A 21,505-nucleotide genomic window follows, 5' to 3' on the forward strand; every position below is an offset into this window, starting at 1 on the left:
AATGATTTTAGGAGGAAATGTTGAGCTTAAATTATAAGATAAAAGAAAATTTTGCGCTTAACAAGTAGCCGTAAACAACATGCACGTGTATGCATAATTTGCTGCAGGGTACCGCGTCAACGAATGCGATAACAAATTCGAAAACGGAATTGTTTTTGTGAAAAAGTTTCGAGATCGTAATCGTAACTTCAATTATTCAAATTACAAAGAGCTCGTGACGTTTCATTAGACAAACTTTGGCATCGCTAACAACCTATCAACTCTTACTATATATAAAAGGTGAAAGCCAACACAATATTTTTTCATTCATTCAGTTTCATAAACTCCTTTATATTTTTCACAGTCCACCGTCACTTTGACAAAGTGATAACGCTTCGCTTATGAAAAACTTTCTGACGCCTACGGTGAAGACGTCTTGTCAGAAAAATCAGCAGCTTATGCAAATCGTTTCCATGTTTTCGCTTTAGAAATTTCGATCTCAAGGATGTGCACTGATTGTCTGATCGTCCAATGATTGATGAAGTTGATAAAATTCTTCCAAAAAAAAAAAAAAAAAAAAAAAAAAAAAATGCGGAGTGCTGACACAATCTTATGACATCGTTGCAGAACTAAACGTTTTGACCCGTTTTGAATTGGATAGAAAAGAAGTTCGAAATTTGGCTATCAATTTGGCATATCAATCAATTGTGAAAAATTCAATGGACCATGTTATGCATTTATCGACTGAGCATAACTACCATCAAGTATGGTTTTCCGCAATTAAATTTGAATCCGCGAAAATTGACTTGGTAATCGCGCCTCCTATCAACTTGTTCGATCAGCAATCTCCGAATCTCCGATAGCTGTCGAAAAGAAACGAAACATAGCCCTTTTTGTAGATGAAAACTGGATTACATGCGACAAGAATTTTGGATCATGATCCTAGATAGGTGAAGTTGTGCAAAAAAAGAAGCAAACTTAATCTGGCAGCCATATAAGGTAAAGTTTTGGTGGACAGGATCAGGTATCCTCTTGTGAGCTTTGTTGAATGCGTTTTACTGGGACCTTAAACTAACTGTTTGTTATAACATTTGCTTCGCCCTCTGCAAGACCCTGATCATGTTGTAACACAACTGACTGTTGCCTGTGGAAACCACTTTCAGTTCTTCATTCGAAATTTCGAAAAGGTCTTTTGGGAATGGCATAACGGCTCTACAAGAAGAAGATACACCACTTAGTTGATAGTTGAAGAACTATATTAAGAAAACTTTTCAAAATAAATTGTTATAGGAGAAATGGTCGAAATGGTTCCGGTCCGAACCAGCGAATCGAATAGATTTCTTCCTTGGTCTGGAACGCGACACGTCAAACCAAATTTCAATCAAATCAAATCAAGACTAGCTGATAAGCTTCAATCGATTCAGAAAGTGATTCTGACTTGATCGGTGTAATGAACGATGGGTCTATCTCAAGTCTTTTTAGGTGCCCCATACATCCGCACAAACTTAAAATACCCTTCTACCAAAAGTGGCGTAAGGTGTAAAAAAAGTCATATTTCTGCCTTATAAGGTCTTGCTGTTCTTTCAAATTTGGAATTGCAGGACGGTTCCGTGATAATGCTGTCTATGCGTACCTAACAATACATTTACGATTGCCTTAAAATGTTTTTGTGTATGCAGTGATCGTAGGATATCCTGCACGGCCCATAACTATTGAATACCTTTATTAAATTTATGGTTATCGGCCTGAGTGGCCGAGCACGCAAGAGTCTCGACTAGCAACTCAATGGTCGTGGGTTCAAATCTCAAACGCGGTAGAGTTTTTAATAAAGCCGAAAGCCTTAGATGCTAGTGATTTAAGATTTTAGTCTTAGAACTTTTTCTCTGACTAAATTTATAATAATAATAATAATAACAAATTTATGTTATGTCGAAATTTATATCAAACAAGTTTTGGATATCATCTCTCAGATTAATCTGGCTCTGTTTACGGATAGATCGCGCTTATGCTATAACTTGACTCGACAATGTAGATATCCAATTATAGATTTTCATCTCAAATTTTCCGGTTTTGAAACTTAAGGAATATAAAGGGCCAGGCGAGCAAGCCTATAATAAACATTGATTTGTGGTCATAGGCGGATCCAGAGTTCATTGGCTTTTCCGTAATACTCAATGTCAATGGAAATGCTACAATGGGGAATTCGGGTGAAGTTGTTGAGATGTTTAAGAAATTAACGGAAGACCGAAAAAAAATATGGAAGACTTCTATGTCGATCAAAAGTATTCATGTTAAGCATCCTTCCATTTCTTTTCTTTTCTTTCATTTCCAATACTAAAAAAGGCAAATAGACATTTTTTGTAAGCATTTTCGGTGTTCTCTGGAGCTTCTACACAAATCACCAAAAAAAAAAAAAATGTTTATATTATTTTAATTACTTAAAACCCTTTATTTAATTTTTTCTTAAAATTATATTCTTTTTTTTTAACAATTTTTAATCACTTTAAAAATGCAATGATGATATTTCAAAAAACCATGGAATTTATTTAAAAAAAAAAGAAAAAGAAAAGGTCTACTTATTCATCTTTGTCTTGCTCTTGGATCTTGTTAGGCCAGACTGTATCCAACTTAAAGCAATTATCAGGCATCAAGTAAGGCTAAAATGAAGATGAAGATGAAAACCAAAAACAAATTTTATGAGCTTCCAAACCGAAATATTATATAGAAGAAATACGATAATGTCTTAGAAGATAAATCGTGCATTAAAAGAATATGCTAAGGTGGAGCGAGTTAGCACCTCTCATATACGCGAGAAACAAAATTAATTAGTAAAGTTTTTAATCATTAGGAATGAAGAAAAGGTAGGTAATAAAAATCTACATGAAACAAGGGAAAAAATTATATTCGGACAATGCCGATCATTACATACCCTACATCCCTTTGACTAACATAGCTCCTATCCTAGACTTTTCTGGTCTACAAAGGATCAATTTTCAAGAAAATCTTCATAGGGGTAGAATTCAAAAAATATGCCGAGATGGTCCAAATTTGCTATAATTAATTTTTTTATCTTAAATTACTATTATGACCTGATTATTATCATCATTAAGCATTGAAAAGTAGACAATTTTGTGTTATGAACTTTAGTTTTCTTTGCATGAGAGGGGGTTAAAAAATTACCCCAGCCGGACCAATGTTTTTATATCAATGTAGAATGCTGAAATACTTAGCCACGTTTGCTAAAAAATTTTAAAAATAGCAATTCTTTTCTATATAACGTCTTTCAAAATTATTATAGGAGGAGTGGTCAAAAAAGTAGACCGTTCCGCACCATTTTCAACAGAGTTCGTGCTTAGTTCAAAACAAGTCACTGTACCACATGTCATCATAATATTGCCAAAATTTGGGATATTTAGCGAGACAGACATCAGACGGGCAGAGGGACGGACAGGTTCAGATCAATTCAGTTTCTGAATCGATTGGTATAATAAAAGGTGAGCATATCTTAATCCCTTCTGGGTATTATATACGTCCGCACTAGCTTAATATCCCCTGTACCACAAGCGGTAGGGTGTAGATATAAAAAAATGTTTTTCTATATATATTCAATATACATATCATATAAATAGAACATATATAAAACATATATATACTTATATATATTTGTAAAATATATATAAATGTTTTATGTTTATGAATTTCTTCTTTTCGGGTTTACGTGGCTCATATTCTTATAAACAGTCACCATGTGGCTCACATTCCCATGAAAGGCTACTTACGTACTAAGCGAACTTTGGATACCAAAAATCCTAAGTGAAAATATTGACAAGAGTGTTTCTATATTTTCCGAATTCATTGGTGTTTATTTGAAATTTTTATATGATTCTTATAAAATGCTGCAATTCGCTGGAGTGAAGGCTCACTGCGGCAAGTTTTGGAATAATCGTGAATGAATGCAATCTTAGATCAACACATTAAAGGAAACAAGCGTTTTGTTTAATTGTGGACTTTTTCGGGTGAAAAGATCTTAACGACATAAAATGATGACCACAAGCACAGAAGACTTATTCAAGTCAAGTAAAATCGCGGTGTAGCTTATGCTTTAGCCAGTTCACTTACACTGTTCCGACGATCCAGATTTATGTAGGTGACAATGGCTTGCGTGAGTTAGGAAGTGTTGTCCCTTATTCTTCGATTTCCTTCCTAATTTATTATTTTAAAGCGACTAGAAAACATCACAGAAACTTGCATTGCTTCGTTTTTAAAATAAATACACCAAGGGAGTCTAGGAAACTCGACAACTTTTTCTTCAATTTTCTCACTTGAGATTACAGAGTAATGTTCTCCAATAATGCCGATCGAAATTGTGACCTAAGCAGAAAGAGTACAAATTTAATCTTTTTCTTTCGGATGGACTAACCTCTTCGGTGCCTGTCAATCCGTCTTCTTACACTTATCATAGCAATTTTTAAGCAATTATGCAAAGAGTGGGGGAAGATCACGACGTTATATTTGGAAGTGAATGCATCAAGCGTCAATTTCCTAAATGAGCTTTCAAACACTGTGGGGAAGCCCTCAGTAGGCATGGGTATACGAATGGAGGAAGACCAAAGTTTACGGCTATATGTCTTTAAGGACTGTCTGATGACTACTTCTGGTTGCCCCCAAAGTAATTTCAAATTCTTTTTGCCTTTAAGTTTTTAAGCTTAGCTTTGCTTTTTGATTTTCTAACTTACCACCACTATCGCTAGCAGCGATCCTATAACAGTGCCAGCTAACACATCCGACCAATGATGTTTATAGTCCGATACACGACTTAATGCAGTATACCAGGCAACCATAATAAAACAAAATTGCAAGAAATGTCGTAACAATTTCGAACCTTGCCAAGTCATGCGCGATTGTAAATACATCTAATAAAGGGAAAAATCAAAAATATATAGATATATATAAAAAAAAAATAAATAAATAAATAAATTTTCAATAGAAAATTTTTAAAATTCAATACTAACCGCCAGATAAACCATGGTAAAGAAACTGAAACTTGAATGACCGCTAGGAAACGACAAACGAGCCTCTTTCAGCATACGCTCCGTAGAACCTAAACCCTTACAATGAAAATCCATAATATATTTATGTTGATTTAAAAAGCTGGCACACGTAGTTCCATCAGGCATTATCGGTTGACAAACCTAAAAGAAAAACGAAAAGAAAACGAAGATTAACATTATTATATATTTTATTTTATTTAGTAATAAAAGGAAAACAAAAACAGGTAGATATACTATACTATACTTTCACTCTTAACGGCAAATGGTTTTCCTTTTGAAGTGTTTGTATAGCCATCGCTGAAGAATAAGCGGCATAATCATTTTTTCAAAACGTTTGCAACGCCCAGAAGTAAACTTCAGAAATCCCATACAGACATATATTCTTGACCGGCATTAAATTCTGAATCGAATCAAGCCTGTCCGTCTGTCCGTCTGTGTAATATGTGTTGTGATCATTCTCCTGGCCGCAAAAATGAAGTTATCGGCTTCACAAACATTGTAAGCTCACGCACGCAGATTGGTATTGAAAATGTCTAAATCGGTCTAAGGACACGCCTGCAATAGTATATAATTTGCCGGGCTTCTGCTTTTCGAAACGAACAAAAAATTGGATTTTTGCTTATTACTCATGAACTATAGCAAATAAATCCCCAAAAATACGCTAGAAACAATCGTTCGACCCTGTTCAAGTTTATAGTGCGTCATACCTTGGATTTGTTTCAAAACTGTTATAACGAACAAATGCAAGCTTCAAAAATCTATAAATTCTTGGCCACTTTCAAATTCGAAATATACTTAAGCATGTCCGTCCCTTCGTCCGCGTAATTGTGCACTAACATTGTCCCTTTCGTAAAATAGAAGATATCGCCTACAAAGTGCCAAAGCATTTGGAAATGACAAACACTTTTCCAAAGACGCGTCTACAACGTTCACAAGCCTATGTAACAAAAGCTATGAACACTTTTGCTTTCTGTGATTCTTGCTTTGACTTAATTTCCACTAAAATAGGAAAAACCATCCGCGATGGTGATGGCGACCCTGTATGCCTTTACAAAAATGGAAAAGTCGGCCACGCCTATCCAATGTTGTAGGGTATTAAAATTTAATTTTTCCTTATCACCTTTATTATGCGCAGAAGCGTGCTCCAAAAACCCCATACAATATATAGATTCTTAACCAGTTTGTACAAATTTCGAATGCACCTAACCATGTCCGTCTGTCCGTTTATGTAATATCTGTGATAAATATTTCCTCGTTAGCAAAAATGAACTGACTTAAACTTTTTCGAGGGCACGCCTACAACGTCCACATGACTATACGACGAAAAGCTTTATTTTGAAAATGGAAAAAATCAGCCGCGCCCACTTCATATTATAAAGTATGAAAAATTAATTTTTCTCCTCTTTAGAATAATGAGGATGGGTATAAAAAAATCGGTCATGACTGAATATAATTTTTTTCTCTGTTTTTTTTTTTTTTTTTTTTCATTCAATCTCGAAATTTTTGAAGACAATGTCTTTTGGTTTTTTGTTTTTTTTCTCATCTATATAATGCTTCTGCTTTCTTAGAAAAACTACTAATATTTTATGAATATACGTTTTACGATTTGTTTCGTTTGCTAATAACTTGGTTTCATGCTATCTGATCTTCACTTTAACGACATCACTGTCATTCATTTCTTTTGAATTCACTGAAATAATTTGGATTAATGATCTTTTCACACCGGGTCTTAATGTTTATTGTTATTCTGCCTTGCTGCTGTTTTACAAATGTCTTGCGTTACAAAATCGTGAGAAATACCAGTTTGCTAATAACTTGGGTGGTATTGCGACTGCATTGGATGATTGCCTTAAGATTCACAAAAAGTCTTATGTAAGCCTTCAAAGGAAGACGTTTTCTTTTTTTTGATTTCTTTTTTTTTCTTTTTTTTTTATTGTTGCATGATGTTGTTATTGAATTGTTGATCATTAATCTAAATTAACATCTTTGTGGGGAAGGGTTTTATACTCAATAAGTTTAAGGAGGGGTCAGGTTGTATGGAAAATAAATGACTTTCTGCCTGTTAAAGGTTTCACTCACGTCTAAATGAAAAATGGTTGAAACAGTATACGAAATGAGTTGAGTCTGCACAAGAAATAATAAGTTTATAGAAAAAAAAAGTAAAGAAAAAAAAAGTTCAATTAAAAGTTTTTTAAGATTTTAATGTTTATATAAAGATATATATATATATAATCATTGTATGGAGATGGAAAGTCCCGGAACTAATAGCTTTAAGAACAGTTAACTTCATTAACATGAAAAGCTACAGATTTATTATAATAATTAATAGTCGACTATTTTTTTATGGTAGACTTTTTTTATGCCTACAAAATATGCATTTTCTTAGGAAATCCTTTGTTACTCGAATCTCTTGTTTGCTTTGAGACAATAATTTTGAAATGATTACCAAATAATAATCTCCCGGCTTTAGATATGAAAAATGAAAGGAGTCACAGACCCATTTCTAATTTCGTAACTAATGGTGAAAAATACTAACATATTAGTGTTGTCATTGCGTTTGTAACACTGAGAAAGATAGCTTAGAGACTTCATGAGACAAAAGATATATGTATATAAGTGTGTATATTTAGTATATTTGTTTGTACTTTGATTTAGTTATGTCCACCCGCCTGTTATTCGTGTTTTCTCAGTCCATTTAATACGGCCTGTCCATTTTCCTATCTCCCCCCATTTGTCTGTCCAAGCACGATTTTCCTCAACGCACACTTTTTTGACATTACGTACAATGACTCTATTGCAAGCGAAGTGAATTGAACCATCTTCACGGCTACTCGATTACTGTTGCTATTTCCTATTTCAAACAGGTCGATCGTTATATGAAAAATTCTGGAAAACTCGCTGGAATACAAAACGAATAGAAAAAATATTAAAGGAAATCAAACCTCTTTTTCAGTCCGTTCCAATGTAAATAGTTTCCCCTAAAATAACACCTTCATGTGCCAACAGAACTTAATTTTTAGTATTTTATGTTTCAAAAGAGGGATTTAACCTATAAACTTTCTTCGAATAATATGAGCCCAAGTATACGTTAACCTTTTCACGAAAAACACACCTTCGTAGGGCAACAATGTGTCATTTTTCGTATTTTTGATGAAAATAGATAACCAATCATACATTCTTCGCTAAATCTGGATCACTAGAGTTCACGTCTTGGGCCTTCTGCCATATAATCGCTTCTCTGACAATAAGATGCAATTTCTGTTACTGTCTGATCAAAATAGATTTTGTATAAAGGATTATATTAGACGAAGTGGTGTAGAGTATGTAAAATTTGCCTTTATCCAGCCATAACGTTGATCAGTTTTCTTTTGGTTGAATACCTATAGCTTTAAGAGACGTAGGATATATAAATGCATAGTTTTTCTTATATTTTTTTAAATTTGGTCACTATTTTTAAATAACAAATAACACCAACCAAAAGGCTTTTAAAATATTGAGCTAAGGCGTTTTCAATTCGTAGGTCGGGCTTTAGGTGGTGTGCGTGAATTTCTAAAATTAGTTCGGGGTTGTTCTTTCTTGATTAATGACAATGATATCGGCAAGCACACGTGAAGCAGGAGTGCATTGACAACTACGGGGTATGGTTGTCTTTTGGGGTAGGTTACTCTTTATTACAGGCCTATTGCTTACTTATAGTTATTTTTAGATCACCTTCCTCCTTCCTGCCCTCACATTCAAAACCTTCATGCGATAAAGCCTCTCTCTTAAATAAATTATCCATCGTGTAAATCAAGTGGAGACTGTACTCGTAAAGTGCTTTATGGCTGATATAGCCGAAATGAAGTCTTAATACCCCTAAAACAAGTGAGAAAGTTATATTCGGCAGAAGCCGAATCTCGGATACCCGCCACTATGTGTTTCGCAGTCTACTCTCTAAGTTCTTTTGTTTGATACCCATATCGCTGGTATTATTAAGAAAAAATTAATCGCGATGTCTACCATATTTATCTTCAAATTAATCTATTTTTAGGCAGATAATATATCTTCATTTAAGGAGTGTACAAAATAATTTTAAACATTCTGTCTTGTTTGTCTTATGATAAATAAGCATAAAATCTCAAAAAAGTGAAAAAAATAAAATTTAATTACTCGTAACCTTGTGCGGGCATGGTCGATTGGTTTCATTTTTGAACCTAAAGAGTAGAGTTTTTCGTAAAGTAAATGTGGAAAATTTTGGACTTCTAACTTTCATAATCTCCGAGTGATGAGTAAAACTCCACAAATTTTTTTTAAAAAGAACTGAATTGCGTTCAGTTTACGCTCCACTGCGCGCTTTCGCTCCGACCGATTTGGGCCATTTTCAATGCTAGCTTGCATGAAGAAAGTTTCAATATTTCTACCAAATTTTCGGTCGATATCTTCATTTTTGCGATTAGTAGAGTGGCAACAACATACCTTACGGACGGACTGACGTGGATAAATCAACTCCGGATTTCACTTTGATCAAGAATATATATATATATATATATATAGGGTCTTGGAAACTTCCTTTTGGATTCTATATTCATAAAAAAAAAAAAACGAAATGAGTATAACCCCACATCTTATAGTGGTGGATATAAAAATAAAATGAGATAAAGCACTCTTGAGAGTTCCTGACCTAGATAAAGACTTTAGATAGCGCTAAGTTTTTAACACATAATTTCTCATCACCATAGGAGAAAAAAAGTGCAAAAAAAAATTCATAAATAATAAAACAAAGAGTCGAAAAACGCAAAGGGTTGTTCAATGTCATGCACAAAGCATAATATATACAAAATACTTGTAAATGATTATCCCCGAAAGAGTCAAACAAGTTGATTGCTTTTATGCAAAAGGGGACATCAACAGCTGCTACAATATATATATATATATATATATATATATATGTGTGTGCATATGAATAAAATAAGTAAAATGAAATTTCTTTAAGCAAAATGACTATTAAAAGAACTCTCTAGTCCCGTCATTAACTTTAAGTAACAAAAAGGGAAGGCAACCATAAATGCTTGTAAGAAATTGAATAAAATAAGCAAAAAACAAGTGTAATTTACTTTAACCCACTTACATGAAGAAGAGCTTACGTTTTTTTTTTTTTTTTTTTTTTTTTATACTTTTGAAAATTCATTGAGAATTTTTTTTATTTTTCAAGTCTTTTAGTTATACTATACATATAATTTAATGGCAAAAACTCTTTACTTGTTATGCTTTATTGACACAGAAAATGAGAGGACTGATGGATGACGAGGCAATAAAAACATCAATTCTCGCTCATAAAATGAACCCTTTCTTCTTGTTTACATACGAAACGAAAACTAAGTGCTTGACATGTGTTTTCTAGTTTTATGGACTACTTATCCTTTTTCTTCTGTTTTTTTTTTTTTTTTTTTTTTTTGTAACAAGAGACAAATTCTCAGATAATTATTAACAGATGTGTGTTTTATTTGTGAAATAAGTGTAAAAATAATATATAAATTGACTTACCGCGAAGAAATGCGGCCGTAATCGTCCTATAGAATATTTTGCAATATCCGTTGTTAGCTGCGTTACAAGTACACCGAAACCAAAGATACCGATTTTTTTATAAGCCTCTAACATCCAATCGGGAATTTCATAATCCATGAACACGTAACGTCTTGAGGTAGAATTTCCATTCGATATCCTTTCATTGTGTCGAGATTGTAATATTTCAACTAATAACATCTGTAAAGTTATAATAATAAAATCAAGAATTTAGTGTGAGAAGGAGAAAGGATTCATAATAAATTAGAATTTTTCTTGAATGAAAATAGGGTAGAGCCTACCCTTACACAATGCCTTTTCCTGTAAAGATAAATTTATTGTTAAATAAGTATTTGGTAATAGCAGAGGTTCCCTGAAAGATTCCTGATAACTGATATAGGAATAAATTAGTAGCAGTTTTGCAAGGACAAAAAAGGAAAAAGTCTTCTCTATGCAACTGCAAGTGTAGCAAAAGTTATATGCGTACGTGTGTGGGGATATTTTGACAGACGAGGTCCTGTCATTTTATATGTGACACCAGCATAGGTATGCTGGTTTCTCAATTGTATATACATTTGTATATTGTATTGATATAAGATAAATTCCGCAAGTCCTTGCTAGTGCCTTAGTGAAACGTACTCAGCAAAAGAAAAATTTCGGAAAAAGCATATACCTGCATACAGACAATGACTGCACTTTGCGCATAGCCGAAATTATCGATCACGAAGCGGCGTTCACTCAGTGCTGTGTTGAGACTTTGATCGGGTTTGATTAATGTAAACAAACTACGACGTATTATCTAAAAAAATTTTCTTTCGACCCACTAATCATAGTAAATGCAAAAAAAAGGGGGAAAAACAAGAAAATTATATTTTTAGCTGTGGCCGAATCGCTTATATGCATTACCTTTACTTTAAGAAAATTCTTTAGTCTCTCTGCCTATAATTCTGCTTGACCACTACCATGACTACAGGTATAGGAAATTAAGTGGCTGGTCATGCGTATATACGTACCTGTCTATACATACATATCTGTCTAATAACATATGTAAATATAATATACATAAAGAACATTCACAAGAAAAATATAAAATTTTGGATAGTTTGCAACATTGGATAGATATGGGTGACTTCTCGCTTTTTTTCTGGTCACTTTACGATAGCGCATACTCACTTCTACGTAGTTAAAGGACTTGATTGCTTCCGGGTGAATCCTGTATTATATAGGAATCGTTTTGGGGCAACGACATAATATCTACCAGCAATAAAAGAGATCACCTACGGTATGAAATGTTCAACATAAGAAAGAAAAACGAATGTAGCGGAGCGGTAGAGAGCGTGTCGTTTTTCTTATCATTCCTATCATTAACCATTACGAGCGGACTTAGTTGGACTAGTGTTCTTTACTATAAAAGTATGTCGGTACATTGCATTTTTCGAGGGTGGTTTGTTTTTTTGACGCTCTCATTTACAGAAAAAAGAGAGAAGAAGAAGAAACATTATAATGAGTCAAGACTCACGATTAAATACTCTCTGCACCACTTCGCTTAATACAGTTATTCATATTATGACTTTTGGCTTAGTGCACATTAACTCAACATCCAAAAAAAAAAACAAAAAAAAAAAGAAGAAGTTATAACGACTTTTCAAAATGGGATATTATATGGGAAGTAGTCGAAAAGTAGGCCGATCCAAGCCAATTTGCGGGACATTCATCCTAGAACTGAAACATATCGATGAGCCAAAACTGTGATCTGTAGGTTGAAGATTAAGAAAAAAAAAAAACGAAATGGACAGACAGACAGACAGGTTTAGATTCAGAAAATGTTTCTAAATGGGAGCGGTATAATTAAAAGTGGATCTAGAAACTTAATACGCCTTTGTGCCACATTTCGTGTAGGGTATATTGCAATGTAAGATTAGCTTTCAATTCGCAATCGCTGCTTTAGTGTTCTCTTGCTTATGACCATTAAAACAAAGTTTAATTAAATGAATTAAATTGTGTCAATATTTTCCCCGAAGGTGTTATCATTCTATATATATATGAATATTAGCCATGTGTTTTAAATTGTTTATGCATAGTATAATTTTTTTTTTTTTAATATTTTAAATTTCATTTTCCTTTAGGGAATTGAAATAAAAATTAATTTTTTTTGCTTTAATAGACTTCAACTTCAAGATCATGTACCAGATTCTTTTAGTTTTTTTTTTTTTTTTTTTTTTTTTTTTTTTACAACAAAAAAAAAAAAAACTTGACCATGGAAATGATAATATCTTAATGACCACAATTAATGTACGTATCAATAACCTATTTATAGTTAAATGATTTATAACTGAACCTAATTGCTTGATTCATGTTTATGGCCGAGACCATTCTCGAGAGTGGTTTTCATACACATTCATATACTACCGTATGAATATGGAAATATATAAATGCCCTTGATTTTATGTAACAATGGTTTCCATTAAAGTGTATCCATAAATTGGCATTTTATAACAACTGCCTGCTCCTTCAATGCAATTGCTTTTGATTCAATGGTTCAATATCCCAATCGTGGAGAGTTCATGTAACTTGTAAGTCTATTAACAAATAATAACGAATTGCGTCATGTGATTGAATAAAGTATACAATGAGATATAATTGCAAACATATGTCGATAAGTTGTTATTATTATGAAGGCAGCGCGGTAGCTTGGCTTTAATTTGTAAAGTGATGATAATATCAAAATAATATCAAAAGCAAAACATATGTTTTCCGCCTAATGATAATAACAACAACAATTGTTTACAAAAGTGTTAAAAGGAAAATAAATAAGAAAACGATTGTATGTATGTGTATTTGGCTCGTGGCGTTGTTTTCTTTGTTTTTCGTTCGTTATTCAATTATGGGCGTACGAAAAGAGCATACAAGCGCCCATTCTAACAAATATTCGAACATAAGTTTTTCAAATTATTGACGAACATTTTTATTTCTTGATTCGTTTATTCAGATTCGCAGTGTATCCACTTTGTCTAAACGTTTGCAGCACCTCGAAGGGGTAACCTCATAAAGTATAAATATTCTTGCGTCAAACGCAAAACCGATTTATGCCTCTACCCATTTGTTGAATGTCGGTGATGCACGCTCGCCCATTCCGTAGCGGGCTTAAAAAAATGCGCAACAATTGGAAGTTCTTGCACGCAGATTGTTATTGAAATTAAGCCAAATCGGCCACAGCACAAGGCCACAGTACATTGTAACGTGAGACGGCCTCTCTAAAACAAAGTTGATTTTTTGCTTGTTACAAACCACAGCAGATACAACGATTTGCACATATATATGTTATATGTATAGTGCCGCAGTAGCCGTGCAAAGAGGGGAAGAATAGACCACGCCTTCTCAATATTATATTATCATTCTTTTATCGGAACATTTGCAGCACTCAGAAGGGAGTTTAAGAAAACCTTCAAAGTTTGCACGTTATTCATGGGTATTAAGCCTGAATCGTTGTAAAAATGTTTGTCAGTCCCTCCTGTCCGACAAACGCGCCTGCCCATCTATCTGTTAATTGCTGTAGTCGACGTATTCATAAGCGCAGAAGTGAAACTATTTGCAAAAACATTGAAAGTCGTTGTACGCCAGTTGAAATTGGAAATAGGTCCTTATATTGTACTGTGGGCCAGTTCTTTTTTCGCTTGATCGCATCCCGGCTTTCCGGGGGCTTTGCCCAACGGCATGATATAAATTTGAACTTTTATTCTATAAAACAATAAGGGACATTGTAATTGGGCAATGCCGGCAATTAGATGCCCTACACCACTTCGCCTAATACAGTTATCCGCTCCTTTCGGTAATAATGCACCAAATATTACCCATTATTTTCATGCAAAGGCGCGCTTTTCATGAAAGCCCAAAAAGTAGATCTACGGGGTCTAATTTCACTAAGGTTGATTTCTATAGCAATTTACTATTATGGACTAATTTTGACTATGAAATATAAAAAGTTACGCTTTCTTACAATATAAAGATTAAGTTTTCGTAGGAACCATTATATGAGAGAGGCTTCAAAAAATTGCCACAAAAATTGAACCAAATAATATTAAAAACCGGGTTTGAAGTTATGAAAATTGCAATTTTTTTTCACATAACGATCTTCGAAACGAACGAAATTTCATTAAAATATCTCAAAAGTTGCGAACACAAAATACATAGACAGTCATCAGATGGACGGACAGGCAGACAGACAAGCTTTGGTATAATAAAAGATGCGTCTACCTTAAAGCCCTTGTAGACCGTCCACACAAACTTAATATATCCTACCTATACCACTTGTGGTGTAAGGTATAAAATTCCTTTTTTACAAGAAAAGCTTACATGAAACTTCCATTCGGTTGCGAATTGAAACCGAAATAGAAACAAGCTCAGCGCCAAGCTAATGGTTTCGAAAAGAACGTAAAATACATAAATGTATTGCGGTGACTGTCAAAATCGTTTAAGTAAAAAGTGTCTGCCTTTTTGAACAAATAAAGTTTAAATTTGTATTTTTCTTCCACTCTAACTAATACTTCAATATTCCTAAAGTTCCGCAATTTGTTTAGACTATAACGATTTAAGTAAGTGAAATATGTAAATAATTTTTTATTCGTTTTTTTTTTTGTTTTTTCTAATTCTTGACTTAGACAATTTTCATACATATCGGTATAAATATAAAATTTGTTTTATTTTACTTACCACACCAATTGGTATCAACAAACCGATTACATAAAGCATCCAACTTTTTATGGTTGAATCTTTAAAGGGATGCATCAGAGACTCATCGTCACAAAAGAAACCGCGTTTATACGGATCGCCCCATATAAAGAATAGCAATATTGGCAAACCGACTGCAACGAAAATACAAAAAGAAAAAAACAAAACAATGAATAGATTTAATAAACAATTGGTTTCGGTACAGCATTAAATGTAGAAAAGAAAAACTCATTAAAAATAAAAAATCTTAGAGAACTGAGTTAAAAACATCTAAAGAGATCATAAACATTTCAAAGCAACTTCCTCATTATTCACTAAAAACACGTAATACAAAAGAAGCGGGAAAATTTTAAACTTAAAAAAAAAAAAAAAATGAAATGATTTCGCATAAAACTTTATAAACAAAACTTTCTTTATAGAAAGAGGAAACAAAATTTCAAAATGTTTTCCACAGAAATCTGTGCACGAAAACTCATTATTTAAAGATAATGAAAATTAATTATTTACCACATAAATCTTTTATTAATAATAAGAGAAAGATTCTAAATTATTACTTAACAAGTAACGTAATGTTCGGCTTTAGTCAAATCTCTTATACCCACCCATCACCGTCATCTTGAAAAGGCTTAAGGAAAAAGTGAAAAAGCGAAAGTTCCATAGATGATAATATGGAATGGACTCGGTTGACTTTTATCATTTTTATACCGTTATTCATTTCCACGTATGGATATATGTGAAAATTTTCGTGATATGTCCAGTTTAAAGTTGATGTCTTCATTTTTTGGAATGTTTATCAAGGAGATCGCACAGATGGTCATACGGACATGCCCAAATCGATTGACAATTGGATGCTGATCAGCGATATGTATAGTTTTTAAGGCTTTCTTCTGGCTGTTGCAAAAGTCCGTCCTTCTGTGGAAGGCCTTCTCATACGCCTCAGAAGAAATGCTTACTTCATTTTTTCTTGTTGCTAGGATACGTAAGTAACATTAGGTTCACAAAACCAAATTTTCGACAGTTTATGATCAATGGCGACTTGAAAATTTCAGGAGAAAAAAACATGAAAAGAGAGAAAAAGTTCTTCACCAAACTGATTCGGCTAATGGGTGCAGCAGTACATTGCCAGACTTTGGTGATGTCGAAATTTGCGGGTCTACCGAGCTTATTAGAGAGTGTTTCAAATTTTTCACAACTCGAAAAATCTAAAAACAAACAGTTGTCATTCCATCCACGTGTTTGGTGATGCAAGCTGAGCTTTATGATTCGCTTAACCTCGAAAGCTGAATCTACTTTTATGACTTGGAAAATTTTAATGAAACGCAGTCGTGGGTGAATTCAATCGTATACAGGCCGAAGCGAAATCGCCCAACTTTGAGTAAGATCTCTCAAATTATAGGAATTAGAACAAGGCGATCATGATAAAATTTGCTCGAAATCTTGAAAGCGATAATATTGCGTTATCAGTGTACACTGGTGTCACTCTTTGTAAATGTAAAACTAAGTAGACTAAACGAATATGAAGCATTCAAGATATTTCAATTTCAACTCTTAATTACTTGGAATTAAATATAAAAATTTTTTTAATTAAAAAACTATAAAAAAAATTAAGGATTAATTTAATTCCTTTTAATTATCTCATTAAACGCAATAATAATTTGCAAACCTAGTTAATGCATAATAATAACATACAAATGCTGATTGTCTTCAAATTTCTTAATTTTAAGGCAGACAGAAATTCATTAGCAAGCAATATTTAGATGCCGTTAATACCCTAAATTAAATCATCATAAAAAGATTCTGGCAGTCGTCATATTTTATGCTACAATTATTTTTCATAAACTAAGACTATATAATGAGCGCCATAAGAGAACAAGACAAAGAGGACTGGTAATAAAGACCTTCTTCTTTGCTGTCTGTATGTATGTGTTTTCACTGCGTCAAGCATAGAAACATAAATTTCAATTATGCGTAATACCTGCAATTTTTAATCGCCTCCACCAGCCATACATGCCTACTAAAACATCATGATTGCTCGTTCGCTCATCTCTCCTTGCATGCAAGTACTATGAAAATGTAAAAAAAAAACACTGTCGCTGTATATAGAATAATAATTTAATGCCGCAGAAAATGTCATTTAATGCGAAAGAAAAAGCAAATGGTCTGAGGAAAATATGATTTTATGTTTGCTTGTTTGTTTGTTTGTTTGTTTTTTTTTTCTTCTACTATTTTTTATTTCTTAACAGGAACCACTACTTTCATGGTCAATGTCTTTCGCGCGCGCGCACTCGCCCGCCCTCTCCTGTTTATGTTTGCATGTGTGTGTGTATGTGTGTGTGTGTGTGTGTGTGTGTGTGTGTGTATGCTTTTCAGTTGTCGTGATAGGCAATTTGAAGTATGTATTTATGACTGCACTTGTATAAGCAAATAGAACTCATTAGCATAATGCGCGTATTGTCTTCTATAGAGTGAAATAATTCTTAGGATTTATTGTGCAAAGACCTGAAGAGTGTGTTAATTTGTTTTATTGTTTTTAAAAAAAAAAGAAGAAGAAGACTTCTTATAAAGACTCTATAAAGAATGCTAAAAATACGAACAAGAACAACGACGACAACCAACAACCCCCAAAAAAAAAGATTTTTTTGGAAAATTTCTTTGTTTGGAACCACTTCCACCCCCCGCTTTTTTTAAAAAGAAATTTTCTTATTGGAATTTTAATCCAACAACATTTCCGCATATTTTTTAGGGAGACGAATATTTGACATCCGCCACTTTGGATCATTGTTTGGATCAAGTTTTATTAACTGTGAACGTGTCAGTTAGTCTTTTAGCTACACAATGTCCTGCATACAATGTTAGGCTATGGAAAAAGTTCGTAGCGTTTTTCGTGATAAATGAGCGTAAAGTCAATCACACATTAGGTACATTTTTAATGATTCGTCAAAAATTGGAAGACATTAGCGGCAACATTCTGAGGTATCCAGTTGGGACCTTGCCTGGTTCGCTTACCTTTTATTTTTCTACCTGCAGAATTCTAGAAGTCACTTCGAGGGCGACCTATGAAAATCTTTTGGCTCAATTTTAAACTAGGATCCCTGGAATGATGGCATTACAAGTTTATCGATCAAAATGTCACTTAATTAGTTCAGTGAAGTTTATCTAAAACAGAAGCCAATTTCGATGGAACCAACTTTACGACGTATGCCTTGTTTTACTAGTACCACCCAGCTTAAGATCAATACCTGTTTAGGTTTGATTGTGACCATCTCAGGTATTTTTTCAAATTGTGTTCATTGGGTTCAGCTGAAAGTGTATATCTTAAGTTTCAATATTTGCGAAAAACAAGACAAGCCTGTTAGGCTTCTTTAAGGTTAGGCGTAATAGAATTAAGCAAAGCATGAAGAGTGCCAAGTATATCGCATAGAGGAGTTGATAAGAGTCGCGACTACCAAGTCGGCATTCGTGGGTTCAAACCTCAAGCAATATGTATCACGACCTAAGAAGATTGTACAACTTCTTAGATTCGGAACGTTAAACGATGTTCGCCGTTATAAAGTGTTGGCCAAACACCTGGTATCCGAGCCCACAGATGGCTGTGTATTCGTATAAGATATGATAGGAGGTTTCCTTCTTCCTCTCGCTGAATCCGCATGAATCGATATCCAAGCTAGCAATATTCTTCAGATGCTACCTGAGGGAGCTACAACTTATGTGGAATTCAGTTACGAGAAGTATATCGCTCCTTTATACTTTTCGGTATGCCGGAGGATTTGATGAATCTTTTAGCTCGCCGTTATCATATACTTTGCTTTCAGACCGATATTTGCTATATTATCCAAGATATGGAACTTTGACAGTTATGGACTCCATTGTGACCGTAGTATTTCCAAACCTATTTAATGGTATTTTATTAAAATCGCATATTCGCAGTCGCACCTTGAAATTTTTTCAATTCGGGCATAGTCGTTATCTCTCAAGAGCTTCTCATTCCAAATTCATAATAGTGAAGAGATTCTTATAAGGCATCTAAGAAAATATCAAGGGTCTAAAGATAAATACGAATTCACCTAGCAAAGACACCTACCATATCCCTAACAGAGCTCTGTAGACGCCTCCGTTTAAATGCGTTTCGCTTGTTTGAAAAGGATTTCCTTGCGGACTCACATGGCTTAGATGAATATCGGGGGTGTTTTTTGGTTTGGGCCATTGTCCCTTAGCCGGTATATGCTAAAATGCAAAATTTCACAAATCTGCTAAATATGGTCCTGGCAAGCCGAACTTGAATTTGTTGAGCTTGTATGAAAGGTATTCTTTGGGTAGATTCATTACGTATCCTAATTTGGACGGAGGGGGTCCGGCAACCCCAAGTATATCTTAATCATGTTAGGTGTCTTTGCTAGATAAATTTTGTATTTATCTTGACACCTTTGAAAATATATCAATGCCATCGTTTTTAAGGTCGGTTGTGGTTTATTCCAATTTGCTATTCCATAGACTTACTGAAGTCAAATTTTTTAACACTTCTTTATAGTGTCATTAAAAATATGTGTAGATTTTTATAGACTTTTATCTTGAACTCGAAATGTATAGGCAATCATTGTATGCGTTCAGCATATTTGCTTTATGATTTCATTAATTCTTTGCATAAAGCTTTTTATTGCAGAAAACATTTTATTATTGTAATAAATACTGCTTAAGTGAGGGTTTATAAACTTCTTTAATTGCTTTTGCAGTACCAAGAAATCTTATTCTAAATGATTAGAAGAGAATTCTTTTAAAACCGCTAGACATTTATGATTAGCTCATATAAAATACTTGATTTCCACTCATCTATTAAAAGAAAAAAACCATTCCAGGACCTATTGAAGGTAGACTGTAACGCACAAGCGTCTTCTTGAAATCATGTCTCTTCAAGTGTCTTCTTGAAATCAAGTCTCTTCAAGTGTCCTCTCGAAATCAAGCCTCTTGTTGTTGTCGAATTCCAGCATTATGTCGTTAAAGTTCCTATCGGGCAGTTCCTGCCATGGAACATTACTTTCAAATGAACCGAGTCCAATCAAGACTCCACATAACAACATGAACATTCTTGTTTGATTTATATATATATATATATAAACTATATATGTAAACTATACGTTTATTTTATTTAATTAACAAAAACTTATCCTTTTGCAGCAGAGAGGGTAACCAAAATTCGGTCTTATGTTGCGTTGTGTTTACGTTGTTGTTTTTTTTTTTTTTTTTAATTTTATTACTTGAATGCTTATAAGCAAGAAAATTTATTCTATTAATTTCCTTTCTTCTTGTATAGCTACCGTTTGCTTGCTTAGGAGGGCCCAGCCTAACCATAATTTAAGTTAAGACAGATATGAAAGAAATAAAATTCTTGACCATGCATTTTTTTTTTTTTTTTTTTTTTTATGTTCAAATGCTTTAAATGTACAAATGTTTTGGATTATTTATGATCATGGGGAAATTTATGATTGCGCCATAAAATGAAGTTCATTTTATGATGATAAATTTCGTATAGAGATTGTCCAATAGGCATGAAAGATAAATTTACTTGGCAAGGGAGTTGGGATCGTTAAAAACCTCACCACCACCACCCTGTGGTGAAGTAAGAGAAAAAGCAAAAAAAAAAAAAAGAGGAAAATGTATGTATATATAAAAGTTTTAAATTAAAATCGTTTTTTTTTTTTGTTTTTTTTTTTTGCTGATAGCACAACAATAAACATGAAAAAATCATTTTTTCTTTGTCTTCTTTATTTTTTTATATCTCTCTTGAAAGTCATTTCCTAAGAAGTCTGCTTACTAGCAACAGTCTAAAGTATCTTTCAGTATAATCGCCGTGCCTGACTTAAATCAATCAGAAATCACATCTTTGTTTATCTGTTCTACCTTTAGTTGCACATCATTACCGCAAAAGAAGCCTTTATGGCCATAACATCATTACCTTGGATGTTTTCAGAAAATGTAGAAAAAACCAAAAACAGCAAAACAAAAGGAATGAAAAGATTTTTGCAATACTTTTGGCTTCTTTCAACGATTCTTTCTCAGGTTGCTTGATGTAGCTAAAATCATGAGCGCACCGCACTTATATTCTCGACCAATCATGCCCATTGTCTAGCATTTGGTTATGTATTGTTTTTCTTGTTGTTGCTTTTGTTGTTGTTGTTGTTGTTGTTGTTGTTGTTGTTGTTGTTGTTGTT

General features: G+C 33.5%; 1 protein-coding gene across 2 annotated transcripts in view; it reads right to left on the reverse strand.

Moving 5' to 3' along the window:
* Positions 1 to 21,505, reverse strand: part of LOC119638650 (putative phosphatidate phosphatase) — a 55,902-nt gene that overhangs the window by 5,653 nt on the left and 28,744 nt on the right. Inside the window, exons 2-6 of one of the 2 annotated variants that reach the window (XM_038035554.1) lie at positions 15,282 to 15,433; positions 10,554 to 10,772; positions 4,992 to 5,171; positions 4,716 to 4,892; positions 2,519 to 2,636 (exon numbers count right to left, since the gene is read on the reverse strand). In XM_038035554.1, coding sequence (XP_037891482.1) covers positions 2,556 to 2,636; positions 4,716 to 4,892; positions 4,992 to 5,171; positions 10,554 to 10,772; positions 15,282 to 15,433 — 809 coding nt within the window. In that variant the 3' untranslated portion in view covers positions 2,519 to 2,555. Of the gene's footprint in view, positions 1 to 2,518; positions 2,637 to 4,715; positions 4,893 to 4,991; positions 5,172 to 10,553; positions 10,773 to 15,281; positions 15,434 to 21,505 lie in introns of those variants that run through there. The other variant, XM_038035553.1, reaches the window with a different exon arrangement.

The sequence above is a fragment of the Glossina fuscipes genome, unplaced genomic scaffold (assembly GCF_014805625.2).
Source record: "Glossina fuscipes isolate IAEA_lab_2018 unplaced genomic scaffold, Yale_Gfus_2 91, whole genome shotgun sequence".
Classification (NCBI taxonomy): domain Eukaryota; kingdom Metazoa; phylum Arthropoda; class Insecta; order Diptera; family Glossinidae; genus Glossina; species Glossina fuscipes.